Raw genomic sequence first — 14,233 nt, 5'->3', positions numbered from 1 at the left:
GGGAAATGTCACATGGTACTTTTCTGATTTCCCAGAATACCTCAGTGGAATGGAGATGTTCGGTCCCCTAAGACCCGGTCTCTACATTTGAAATGTTGGTCAAATAGCAGACATTCTTATCCAGAGCAAACATTTTCATACTTTTTCAAATAAAATAAAATGGTATTTGTCACGCTACGTAAACAATAGGTGTACACTAACAGTAATATACTTATTACGGGTCCTTTTCCAACAATGCAGAGTTAAAGATGAAGATAAAACATTTATAAAATGGAAATAGTGACATGAGGAATACCTACACAGTGAATAACAATAAGCACTAAGAATAACATGGCTATTGAACCCACAACTGCCATTTAAGCACAATACTCTACCAACTGAGCCACACAGGACCATTCTCTCCACTCTCCTCACCCACCCAAAGACAGTAGAACAATCATGTCAGACGGTGGCCTAGACAGACCAAAAATAATCCACTATTATCAATTACAATGTATCCAACTAATTCTGCACAGATAAGCACAATCAGTATATGGAGGGGGGGCTTTCAGTTTGACTTATTATGCCTCTTTTGAGGGTATATGGAGGAGTATCTGGAGGGGTATATGGAGGGCTATATGAAGGTTATCTGGAGAGCTATCTGGAGGGCTATATGGAAGGGTACACGGAGGGTTAAACAGAGGGCTATACAGAGGGCTATACGGAGGGGTATCTGGAGGGGTATATGGGGGGCTATATGAAGATTATCTGGAGAGCTATCTGGAGGGCTCTATGGAGGGGTAAATGGGGGGCTATATGAAGATTATCTGGAGAGCTATCTGGAGGGCAATATGGAGGGGTACACGGAGGGGTACACACGGGGCTATACAGAGGGCTATACAGGGGGTATCTGGAGGGGTATATGGAGGGCTACATGCAGGGGTGCATGGAGGGCTATATAGAGGGGTTTCTGGAAGGGTACATGGAGGGCTGTATAAAAGGGTATCTGGAGGGGTACATGGAGGGGTTCCTGGACGGGTACATGGAGAGCTGTATAAAAGGGTATCTGGAGGGGTACATTGAGGGTACATGGATGGGTACATGGAGGTCTGTATAAAAGGGTATCTGGAGGGGTACATGGAGGGGTACATGGAGGGGTACATGGAGGGGTACATGGAGGGGTTCCTGGACGGGTACATGGAGAGCTGTATAAAAGGGTATATGGAGGCCTCTATGGAGGGGTAAATTGAGGGATATGTGGAGGGCAATATGGAGGGGCATATGGAGGAGTATATGGAGGAGTATATGAGAGGTATCTGGAGGGATATATGGAGGGGTATACAGAGGGGTATAGGATTGGCTATATGGAGGGCGTAATGGAGGGCTATATGGAGGGGTATAAGGAGGGGTATATGGAAGGCTGTATTAAAGGGTATGTGGAGGAGCATATGGAGGGGTATTTGTAGGAGTATATGGAGGGGTATTTGTAGGAGTATATGGAGGGAAATATGGAGTAGTATATGGAGGGCTATATGTAGGAGTATATGGAGGAGTATATGGAGGAGTATATGGAGGGATACATGGAGGAGTATATGGAGGAGTATATGGAGAAGTATATGGAGGAGTATATGGAGGGGTAAATGGAGGAGTATATGGAGGGGTTTATGGAGGAGTATATGGAGGGATGTATGGAGGGGTATATGGAGGAGTAAATGGAGGGGTATATGGTGGGATGTATGGAGGGATATTTAGAAGGGTATCTGGAGGGGTACATGTAAGGGTACATGGAGGGGTTCCTGGACGGGTACATGGAGAGCTGTATAAAAGCGTATCTGGAGAGGTACATGGAGGGGTACATGGAGGGGTTCCTGGACGGGTACATGGAGAGCTGTATAAAAGCGTATCTGGAGAGGTACATGGAGGGGTACATGGATGGATATTTAGAAGGGTATCTGGAGGGGTACATGGAGGGGTACATGCAAGGGTACATGGAGGGGTTCCTGGACGGGTACATGGAGAGCTGTATAAAAGCGTATCTGGAGAGGTACATGGAGGGGTACATGGATGGATATATAGAAGGGTATCTGGAGGGCTCTATGGAGGGGTAAATAGAGGGATATATGGAGGGCTATATGGAGGGGTATATGGAGGAGTATATGAGAGGTATCTGGAGGGCTATCTGGAGGGGTATACAGGGGGGAATAGGATTGGCTATATGGAGGGCTATATGGCGGGGTATATGGAGGAGTGTATATGGAGGATTATATGGAGGAGTATATGGAGGATTATATGGAGGAGTATATGGAGGGGTATATGGAGGAGTATATGAGGGCTATATGGAGGGCTATATGGAGGGGTATAAGGAGGGGTATATGGAAAGCTGTATTAAAGGATATATGGAGGAGCATATGGAGGGGTATTTGTAGGAGTATATGGAGGGGTATATGGAGTAGTATATGGAGGGCTATATGGAGGAGTATATGGAGGGCTATATGTAGGAGTATATGGAGGAGTATATGGAGGGGTATATGGAGGAGTATATGAGAGGTATCTGGAGGGCTAAAAAGAAGGGTATCTGGAGCGGTACATGGAGGGGTGCATGGAGGGCTATATGGAGGGGTTCCTGGACTGGTACATGGAAGGCTGTTTGAAAGGGTATATGGAGGAGTATATGGAGAGGTATATGGAGGAGTATATGGAGGGCTATATCGAGGGCTTTTTAGAGGGGTATATGGAGGTGTTCCTGGATGGGTACATGGAAGGCTGTATAAATGGGTATATACAGAGGAGTATATGAGAGGTAGCTGGAGGGCTATATGGAGGGGTATACAGAAGGGTATAGGATTGGCTATATGGAGGGCTAAATGGAGGGTAAATGGGGGGTATATGGAGGGGTATATGGAGGGCTATATGGAGGGTAAATGAGGGGTATATAGAAGGGTATATGGAGGGCTATATAGAGGGCTGTATGGATGAGTATATGAGGGGTATATGGAGGTGTTCCTGGATGGGTACATGGAAGGCTGTATAAATGGGTATATACAGAGGAGTATATGAGAGGTAGCTGGAGGGCTATATGGAGGGGTATACAGAAGGGTATAGGATTGGCTGTATGGAGGGCTATATGGAGGTTAAATGAGGGGTATATGGAAGGGTATATGGAGGGTTTTATAGAGGGCTGTATGGATGAGTATATGAGGGGTATATGGAAGAGTATATGAGGAGTATATGGAGGAGTATATGGAGGAGTAAATGGAGGGGTATATGGAGGGGTATATGGAAGAGTATATGGAGGGGTATATGTAGGGGTATGTATAGGGCTATACGGAGTTGTTTACTGAGCAGTATATGGAGGGGTATATGGAGGGCTATATGGAGGGATATATGGAGCACTTTATGGAGGGGTATATGGAGGGGTACATGCAGGGCTATATAGAGGGGTATATGGAGGAGTATATGGATGGCAATATGGAATGGTATATGGAGGGGTATATGGAGGAGTATATGGAGGGGTATATGGAGGGGTATATGGAGGGCAATATAGAAGGCTATATGGAGGGGTATATGGAGGGGTATTTGTAGGGCTATATGGAGGGGTACTTGAACGGCTATTTGGAGGGGTTGCTGGAGGCATATCTGGAGGGGTATCTGGAGGGGTTTATGGAGGGATATATGGAGGGGTATTCAGAGGGCTAAACAGAGAGTTATCTGGAGGGCTATATGTAGGGGTATACGGAGGGGAAATCAGAGAGTAATGCTGAGGGATGTATGGAGGAGGCATCTGGAGGGGTATATGGAGGGGTATTTGAAGGGTATATGATTGGTATATGGAGAGCCATATGGAGAGCTATATGGAAGGGTATCTGGTGGTGCATTTGGAGGGGTATAATGAGTGGTTTTTGGAGCGGTATATGGAGGACTATACAGAGGGGTATCTGAAGGGGTACATGGAGGGTCTATAAGGATGGGTGTACGGAGGGGTATACAGAGAGCTATACGGAGGGGTATACAGAGAGCTATACGGAGGAGTATACAGAGAGCTATACGGAGGGGTATACAGAGAGCTATACGGAGGGGTATACAGAGAGCTATACGGAGGGTTATACAGAGAGCTATACGGAGGGGTATACAGAGAGCTATACGGAGGGGTATACAGAGAGCTATACGGAGGGGTATACAGAGAGCTATACGGAGGGGTATACAGAGAGCTATACGGAGGGGTATACAGAGAGCTATACGGAGGGGTATACAGAGAGCTATACGGAGGGTTATACAGAGAGCTATACGGAGGGGTATACAGAGAGCTATACGGAGGGGTATACAGAGAGCTATACGGAGGGGTATACAGAGAGCTATACGGAGGGGTATACAGAGAGCTATACGGAGGGGTATACAGAGAGCTATACGGAGGGGTATACAGAGAGCTATACGGAGGGGTATACAGAGAGCTATACGGAGGGGTATACAGAGAGCTATACGGAGGGGTATACAGAGAGCTATATGGAGGTGTATACAGAGAGCTATATGGAGGGGTATGCAGAGAGCTATACGGAGGGGTATTCAGAGAGCTATACGGAGGGGTATACAGAGAGCTATACGGAGGGGTATACAGAGAGCTATACGGAGGGGTATACAGAGAGCTATACGGAGGGGTATACAGAGAGCTATATGGAGGGGTATACAGAGAGCTATACGGAGGGGTATACGATGGGGTATATGGAGGGCTATATGGAGGACTATCTGGAGTGCTTTGTGAAGGGATATATGGAGGGTTATTTGAGTGGTATTTCGAGGGGTATATGAGAGATATCTATCTGGTGGGCTATATGTAAGGCTAAGCGGAGGGGTATCTGGAGGGATATTGTACCTTACATTTTTACATTTTTGTATAATCTAATCTCTGAACAACTTTCTCACAGTATTTTCAATATAGAGATAATTTCAGTGCTATTTTGGTTGATTTTGTGGCATCAAATCAGAATTTGTTTTTCATTCTTCAAGAGAATGTACATTTACAGTTTAGTAATTTAGCAGACGCTCTTATCCAGAGTGACTTATAGTTAGTTATTCATCTTAAAATAGCCAGGTTGGACAACCACATATTACAGGCATAGTATGTACACTTTTCATCAAAGTAGCTATCAGGAAAGTCAGAGTGGGGGGTGTGGGGAGTCAAGTGCATGTTTTGGATCAGGTTTGTTTCTTTTGGGGTGTGGGGGGTATTTTAGATACTCTTAGCAGTGGTAAGGTTTCAGGTGCTTTCGGAAGATGGGCAGGGACTATGCTTTCATAGCTTCCGGGAGAAGCTTTTTCCACCATTGGGGGGCGAAGTCAGAGAAGAGGCCTGGGCTAAGCGGGAGCTGGCCTCCCTTAGGGGTGGGAGGGACAAGAAACCAGAGCTGGCAGAACAGAGTCCTCGGTTTGGGGTGTAGGGTTTGAGCATAGCCTGAATGCAGGGAGGGGCACCATGGTCTTATAATGGATGAGAGCTTCGACTTGAAGCCAGTGGAGTGTGCAGAGGAGCTGGGTGAAATGGGAGAACTTCGGAAGGTTGAAAACCAGGCAGGCTGCAGCGTTCTGGATAAGTTTCAGGGGATTGATGGCATCATCGACAGTGTCACCAGCAAAGCACCCCCACACCATCACACCTCCCACTTCATGCTTCACAATGGGAACCACACATACGAAAATCCTCTATTCACCATCTCTGCATCTCAGAAAGACACGGCGGTTGGAACCAAACATTTCACATTTGGACAGATTTCCACCAGTCTAATGTCCATTGCTCGTGTTTCTTGGCCAACGCAAGTCTCTTTTTCTTATTGGTGTCCTTTAGTAGTGGTTTCTTTGCAGCAATTTGACCATGAATGCCTGATTCACGCAGTTTCCTCTGAACAGTTGATATTGAGATGTGTCTGTTATTTGAGCTTTGTGAAGCATTTATTGGGCTGCAATCTGAGGTGCAGATAACTCTAATGAACTCATCCTCTGCAGCAGAGGTAACTCTGGGCCTTCCTTTCCTGTGGCGGTCCTCATGAGAGCCAGTTTCATCACAGCGCTTGATGGTTTTTACGACTGCACTTGAAGAAACTTTCAAAGTTCTTGAAATTTTAGGGATCGACTGACTTTCATATCTTAAACCTCTACAGGATTGGTGGATCGGTGTTAGTCTAACTGAATTGTCTAATTTACAGTAGCAATTACAGTGAAATAATACCATGCTATTGATTGAAGGGAATGCACTTGAAAATGTATTAATAAATAGGCACATTTGGGCAGTCTTGATACAACATGTTGAACAGACATACAATGGTTCATTTGATCAGTCTAGAACTTTGCACATACGCTGCTGCCTTCTAGTGGCCAAAATCAAAATTGTGCCTGGGCTGGAATAATACATGATGGCCTTTCTCTTGCAAAATACAAAAAAACTAATGTTTTTTTCTTTGTATTATCTTTCATCAGATCTAATGTGTTATATTCTCTGGCATTAATTTCACATTGCCACAAACTTCAAAGTGTTTCCTTTCAAATGATATCAAGAATATGCATATCCATGCTTCAGGTCCTGAGCTTCAGGCAGTTAGATTTGGGTATGACATTTTAGGAGAAAATTGAAAAAAAAGGGTGGATCCTTAAGATTAAAGTAATGATGGACTGTCGTTTCTCTTTGCTTATTTGAGCTGTCCTTGTTTTAATATGGACTTGGTCTTTTACCAAATAGGGCCATCTTCTGTATACCACCTCTACCTTGTCAAAACACAACTGACTCAAACGCGTTAGGAAGGAAGGACATTCCACAAATTAACTTTTAACAAGGCACACCTGTTAATTGAAATGCATTCATGAACTCATGAAGCTGGTTGAGAGAATGCCGAGAGTATGCAAAGCTGTCATCAAGGCAAAGGGTTGCTACTTTGAAGATCCTGAAATATAAAATATGTTTTATTTTGTTTAACACTTTTTACTTTTTACTACATTATTCCATATGTGTTATTTCGTAGTTTTGAGGTCTTCAACATTGTTCTACAATGTAGAAAATCGTAAACATAAAAAAAACCTTGAATGAGTAGATGTGGCCAAACATTTGACTGGTAGAGTTTTTGTATATAAACTTCAGCAAAGTTAACATGTGTAAATATTTGTATGAACATAAGATTCAACAACTGAGACATAAACTGAACAGGTTCCACAGACATGTGACTAACAGAAATTGAATAATGTGTCCCTGAACAAAGGAGGATTCAAAATCAAAAGTTTGTTCGTATCTGGTGTGGCCACCAGCTGAATTTAGTACTGTAGTGCATCTCCTCCTCATGGACGGCAGCAGATTTGCCCATTCTTGCTGTAAGATGTTACCCCACTCTTCCATCAAGGCACTTGCAAGTTCCCGGACATTTCTGGGGGGCAAGGCCTTAGCCCTCACCCTCCGATCCCAACAGGTCCCAGACGTGCTCAATGGGATAGAGATCCGGGCTCTTCGCTGGCCATGGCAGAACACTGACATTCCTGTCTTGCAGGAAATCACGCACAGAACGAGCAGTATGGCTGGTGGTATTGTCATGCTGGAGGGTCATGTCAGGATGAGCCTGCAGGAAGGGTACCACATGAGGGAGGAGGATGTCTTCCCTGTAACACACAGCGTTGAGATTTCCTGTGATGACAACAAGCTCTGTCCGATGATGCTGTGACACACCGCCCCATACCATGACGGACCCTCCACCTCCAAATCGATCCCGCTCCAGAGTACAGGCCTTGGTGTAACACTCATTCCTTCAACAATAAACGTGATTCCGACCATCACCCCTGGTGAGACAATACCATGACTCATCAGTGAAGAGCATTTTTTTGCCAGTCCTGTCTGATCCAGCGACGGTGGGTTTGTGCCCATAGGCAACGTTGTTGCCGGTGATGTCTGGTGAGGACATCAGCCCTCAGTCCAGCCTCTCTCAGCCTATTGCGGACAGTCTGAGCACTGATGGAGGGATTGTGCGTTCCTGGTGTAACTCGGGCAGTTGTTGTTGCCATCCTGTACCTGTCCCGCAGGTGTGATGTTCGAATGTACCAATCCTGTGTAGGTGTTGTTACACGTGGTCTGCCACTGCGAGGATGATCAGCTCTCCATTGTGTCTCCCTGTAGCACTGTCTTAGGTGTCTCACAGTACGGACACTGCAATTTATTGCCCTGGCCACATCTGCAGTCCTCATGCCTCCTTGCAGCATGCCAAAGGCACTTTCACGCAGATGAGCAGGGACCCTGGGTATCTTTCTTTTGTTTTTTTTCAGAGTCAGTAGAAAGGCCTCTTTAGTGTCCTAAGTTTTCATAACTGACCTGAACTGCCTACCGTCTGTAAGTTGTTAGTGTCTTACCAACCGTTTCACAGGTGCATGTTCATTAATTGCTTATGGTTCATTGAACAAGCATGGGAAACAGTGTTTAAACCCTTTATAATGAAGATCTGTTTAGTTATTTGGATTTTTACGAAACAAAATTGAAAGACAGGGTCCTAAAAAAGGGACGTTTCTTTTTTTGCTGAGTTTATGTTGGTATGCCTGTACAGTATGTACATACGTTCAGTATATATTTACAAAAATGTATATGGGGGATTGGAAATTATGCAGACAATGACATTGATGGAAGCTACAATCTATTTGCAATATTAAAGCTGATCTAACCTATGAAAATAACCAGTTGAGTCTCATCCAATATACAGTAACTACTATATATCATCCAATATAACTTCTGCTGTACACACCTTTTTTATTCATATACTGTCCATAATGCCTACATGCATATTTACACTGAGTGTACAAACCACTAGGAACACCTTCCTAATAATTAGTTGCACCGTCTTTTGCCCTCAGAACTGCCTCTATTTGTCAGGGTATGAACTCTACAAGGTGTCGAAAGCTTTCCACTGGGATGCTGGCCCATGTCAAGTTTGCTGGCTGTCCTTTGGGTGGTGGACCATTCTTGATACACACGAGAAACATTGAGCGTGAAAAACCCAGCATCGTTACAGATCTTGCCACATTCAAACGTGTGACTGGCAGCTACTACCATAGCCCATTCAAAGGCACTATTTTCTCTTGCCCAGTGCTTCATTTGTAAGTTGGGAGGAACATTGAGCCGAGAGGGTTTTTTTTCAGAAGACTTCAGCAGAATCTATTTTAATACCTCACAAAAGATCGAAAGTATAGGCTACTTTGACACTGACAAACAGAGAATCTGAGCTCAATAAAAATGACCTTGTCTTGAATCCATCAAAAGCCTAGGCCTAGGTGTGTGGAGACACACATATTGTAAAATATAAAGTGGAAATTATAGTCTTAAAAAAGCTTTCCAGTTTCCTTGACTCATCCAATGATGTGCAGCTCACTCACTGGCGGTGGCTGATGCTCTCTCTCTCTCATGTTTCACTTTCTAAAGCAATGTTTTTTAATTTTTTTTTATTATTTCACCTTCATTTAACCAGGTAGCCCAGTTGAGAACATGTTCTCATTTACAACTGCAACCTGGCCTAGATAAAGCAAAGCAGTGCGACACAAACAACAACACAGTTACACATGGAATAAACAAACGTACAGTCAATCGCATAATAGAAAACAAGCAATGTTCTTTGCTCAATAGCCATATTTGGTAGTTGATAACATATTTGGTCTTTTTTTAAGCTTTTGATCCTCTTTGGCTAAATTATAGGCCTACTCCTGGTGCAGTATTCTCAATTATTCAATTTATTTCTGAACAGACAGCAGTAATTCTATAGCTTTGGCAAATGTATTTCAATTCATAAGGTGTGCTGCAGCACCTCCATTCTCCTCCGCGCAACTATGATTCTATAAGGAACTAAATTATGAAGTACAACACTGGAGAGATGAGAGTTGCAGGCTCATGTCTATCAGAGCAGAGAGAGGGGGAGAGATCATAGAAAGTGAATCTCATTCTAGTTCTGAGAGAGATACAGCCACACTTCTCTCTCTCACCACAGCAACGGCCACAGGTTGGTTTATATAAGCTACAATGTTGCGCAAACCATATACCGTGGCTGGTTCAACACTAATCAATTATTAGAATATCAGGCACGGTTTCATATGATGTTTCTTAAGGGGCAGGAGAATTACAGAGGGTGCAACTATAATTAACTCTGACTGCTTTCATTACACTTGTTACATTGCATACATTGGAAATCCTTTTTCATGTCATGGGAGGTACTGGATCCTGGCAAATGGCGTTTGGAACTAAACAGTCCAAAACTGAGAGGTGCCGGATCTTGTTCCGGCAGGATCCGGTCAAAGGTAGAACCGGTCTTGCACATTCACCCCCTGAATGGCAAACATTCACAATCCATGTCTAAATTGTCTCAAAGCTTAAAAATCCATATTTAACCCATCTCTGTTACGGTGCGTGAATGAGGACCCAAAAGCGAATTAACAAAACAGAGTATCTTTAATTACAAAACAAAACGTAGGCTCAGACGGACAGGCAGATTCCGACAGGACAGGACAAGGTTACAGGAACACGACGATGGTCTGGTTCAGGCATGAATGACACAAACAAACAAACAAGAATCCGACAAGGACAGGAGCAGAAACAGAGAGAGATATAGGGACCTAATCAGAGGGAAAAAGGGAACAGGTGGGGAACGGGGTGAATGGGTAATTAGGAGGAGACAAGGCACAGCTGGGGAAAAGAGGGGGAGAAAAGGTAACATAACAACGACCAGCAGAGGGAGACAGGGTGAAGGGAAAGGACAGAGACAAGACAACATGACAGTACATGACAGTACCCCCCCACTCACCGAGCGCCTCCTGGCGCACTCGAGGAGGAAACCTGGCGGCAACGGAGGAAATCCTCGATCAGCGCACGGTCCAGCACGTCCCGAGAGGGAACCCAACTCCTCTCCTCCGGACCGTACCCCTCCCAATCAACAAGGTACTGGTGACCACGGCCCCGAGGACGCATGTCCAAAATCCTGCGGACCCTGTAGATGGGTGCGCCCTCGACAAGGATGGGGGGGGGGGGGGGGAAGACGAGCGGGGGCGCGAAGAACGGGCTTAACACAAGAGACATGGAAGACCGGGTGGACGCGACGAAGGTATCGCGGAAGAAGAAGTCGAACTGCGACAGGATTAATGACCCGAGAAATACGGAACGGACCAATGAACCGCGGGGTCAACTTGCGAGACGCCGTCTTAAGGGGAAGGTTCTGAGTGGAGAGCCAAACTCTCTGACCGCGACAATATCTAGGACTCTTAGTTCTACGCTTATTAGCAGCCCTCACAGTCTGCGTCCTATAACGGCAAAGTGCAGACCTGACCCTCTTCCAGGTGCGCTCGCAACGTTGGACAAAAGCCTGAGCGGAGGGGACGCTGGACTCGGCGAACTGAGATGAGAACAGCGGAGGCTGGTACCCGAGGCTACTCTGAAAAGGAGATAGCCCGGTTGCAGACGAAGGAAGCGAGTTGTGGGCGTATTCTGCCCAGGGGAGCTGTTCTGACCAAGACGCAGGGTTGCGAAAAGAAAGACTGCGTAAGATGCGACCAATAGTCTGATTGGCCCGTTCTGCTTGACCGTTAGACTGGGGGTGAAAGCCGGAAGAGAGACTGACGGAAGCCCCAATCAAACGGCAAAACTCCCTCCAAAATTGAGACGTGAATTGCGGACCTCTGTCCGAAACGACGTCTGACGGAAGGCCATGAATTCTGAAAACATTCTCGATGATGATTTGTGCCGTCTCTTTAGCAGAAGGAAGCTTAGCAAGGGGAATGAAATGAGCCGCCTTAGAGAACCTATCGACAACCGTAAGAATAACAGTCTTCCCCGCTGACGAAGGCAGTCCGGTGACAAAATCTAAGGCGATGTGAGACCACGGTCGAGAGGGAATGGGAAGCGGCCTGAGACGGCCGGCAGGAGGGGAGTTACCGGACTTAGTCTGCGCGCAGACCGAACAAGCAGCCACGAAACGACGCGTGTCATGCTCCCGGGTGGGCCACCAAAAACGCTGGCGAATGGAAGCAAGCGTACCCCGAACGCCAGGGTGGCCGGCTAACTTGGCAGAGTGAGCCCACTGAAGAACGGCCAGACGAGTAGGAACGGGAACGAAAAGAAGGTTCCTAGGACAAGCGCGCGGCGACGGAGTGTGAGTGAGCGCTTGCTTTACCTGCCTCTCAATTCCCCAGACAGTCAACCCGACAACACGCCCCTCAGGGAGAATCCCCTCGGGGTCAGTGGAGGCTACTGAAGAACTGAAGAGACGAGATAAAGCATCAGGCTTGGTGTTCTTAGAGCCCGGACGATAAGAAATCACGAACTCGAAACGAGCGAAAAACAGCGCCCAACGCGCCTGACGCGCATTAAGTCGTTTGGCAGAACGGATGTACTCAAGGTTCCTATGGTCAGTCCAAACGACAAAAGGAACGGTCGCCCCCTCCAACCACTGTCGCCATTCGCCTAGGGCTAACCGGATGGCGAGCAGTTCGCGGTTTCCCACATCATAGTTACGTTCCGACGGGGACAGGCGATGAGAAAAATACGCGCATGGGTGGACCTTGTCGTCAGAGAGGGAGCGCTGAGAAAGAATGGCTCCCACGCCCACCTCTGACGCGTCAACCTCGACAACGAACTGTCTAGAGACGTCAGGTGTAACAAGGATAGGAGCGGATGTAAAACGATTCTTGAGGAGATCAAAAGCTCCCTGGGCGGAAACGGACCACTTAAAGCACGTCTTGACAGAAGTAAGGGCTGTGAGAGGAGCTGCCACCTGACCGAAATTTCGGATGAAACGACGATAGAAGTTCGCGAAGCCGAGAAAGCGCTGCAGCTCGACGCGTGACTTAGGAGCGGGCCAATCAATGACAGCTTGGACCTTAGCGGGATCCATCTTAATGCCTTCAGCGGAAATAACAGAACCGAGAAATGTGACGGAGGAGGCATGAAAAGTGCACTTCTCAGCCTTCACAAAAAGACAATTCTCTAAAAGGCGCTGGAGGACACGTCGAACGTGCTGAAGATGAATCTGGAGTGACGGTGAAAAAATCAGGATATCGTCAAGGTAAACGAAAACAAAGATGTTCAGCATGTCTCTCAGGACATCATTGACTAATGCCTGAAAGACAGCTGGAGCGTTAGCGAGGCCGAAAGGAAGAACCCGGTATTCAAAGTGCCCTAACGGAGTGTTAAACGCCGTCTTCCACTCGTCCCCCTCCCTGATGCGCACGAGATGGTAAGCGTTACGAAGGTCCAACTTAGTGAAAAACCTGGCTCCCTGCAGGATCTCGAAGGCTGAAGACATAAGAGGAAGCGGATAACGATTCTTAACTGTTATGTCATTCAGCCCTCGATAATCTATGCAGGGGCGCAGAGACCCGTCCTTCTTCTTGACAAAAAAAAAACCCCGCTCCGGCGGGAGAGGAGGAGGGGACTATGGTACCGGCGTCAAGAGCTACAGACAAATAATCCTCGAGAGCCTTACGTTCGGGAGCCGACAGAGAGTATAGTCTACCCCGGGGGGGAGTGGTTCCCGGAAGGAGATCAATACTACAATCATACGACCGGTGTGGAGGAAGAGAGGTGGCCCTGGACCGACTGAACACCGTGCGCAGATCGTGATATTCCTCCGGCACCCCTGTCAAATCACCAGGCTCCTCCTGTGAAGAAGAAACAGAGGAAACAGGAGGGATAGCAGACATTAAACATTTCACATGACAAGAGACGTTCCAGGAGAGGATAGAATTACTAGACCAATTAATGGAAGGATTATGACAAACTAGCCAGGGATGGCCCAAAACAACAGGTGTAAAAGGTGAACGAAAAATCAAAAAAGAAATGGTTTCGCTATGATTACCAGAAACAGTGAGGGTTAAAGGTAGCGTCTCACGCTGAATCCTGGGGAGAGGACTACCATCCAGGGCGAACAAGGCCGTGGACTCCCTTAACTGTCTGAGAGGAATGTCATGTTCCCGAGCCCAGGTCTCGTCCATAAAACAGCCCTCCGCCCCAGAGTCTATTAAGGCACTGCAGGAAGCTGACGAACCGGTCCAGCGTAGATGGACCGACAAGGTAGTGCAGGATCTTGAAGGAGAGACAGGAGTAGTAGCGCTCACCAGTAGCCCTCCGCTTACTGATGAGCTCTGGCTTTTACTGGACATGAAGTGACAAAATGACCAGCAGAACCGCAATAGAGACAGAGGCGGTTGGTGATTCTCCGTTCCCTCTCCTTAGTCGAGATGCGGATACCTCCCAGCTGCATAGGCT

At 46.6% G+C, this 14,233-nt stretch overlaps 1 protein-coding gene across 1 annotated transcript; it reads left to right on the top strand.

Moving 5' to 3' along the window:
* Positions 1-1,763: 1,763 nt before the first annotated feature.
* Positions 1,764-2,087, top strand: LOC118938754 (pesticidal crystal protein Cry11Bb-like). The gene has a single exon (XM_036943634.1). The coding sequence runs from the start codon at positions 1,764-1,766 to the stop codon at positions 2,085-2,087; it is 324 nt and encodes a 107-aa protein (XP_036799529.1).
* The last annotated feature ends 12,146 nt before the right edge of the window (positions 2,088-14,233 follow it).

Source organism: Oncorhynchus mykiss, chromosome 14, assembly GCF_013265735.2.
Source record: "Oncorhynchus mykiss isolate Arlee chromosome 14, USDA_OmykA_1.1, whole genome shotgun sequence".
NCBI lineage: Eukaryota > Metazoa > Chordata > Actinopteri > Salmoniformes > Salmonidae > Oncorhynchus > Oncorhynchus mykiss.
Note: the sequence above shows the minus strand (reverse complement) of the source record. Positions and strands in the feature narration are given on the sequence as shown.

Bases quoted from the DNA above. Each gene is read 5' to 3' on its own strand.
- LOC118938754 (XM_036943634.1), top strand. From the start codon at position 1,764: ATGGAGGGGTTCCTGGACGGGTACATGGAGAGCTGTATAAAAGCGTAT.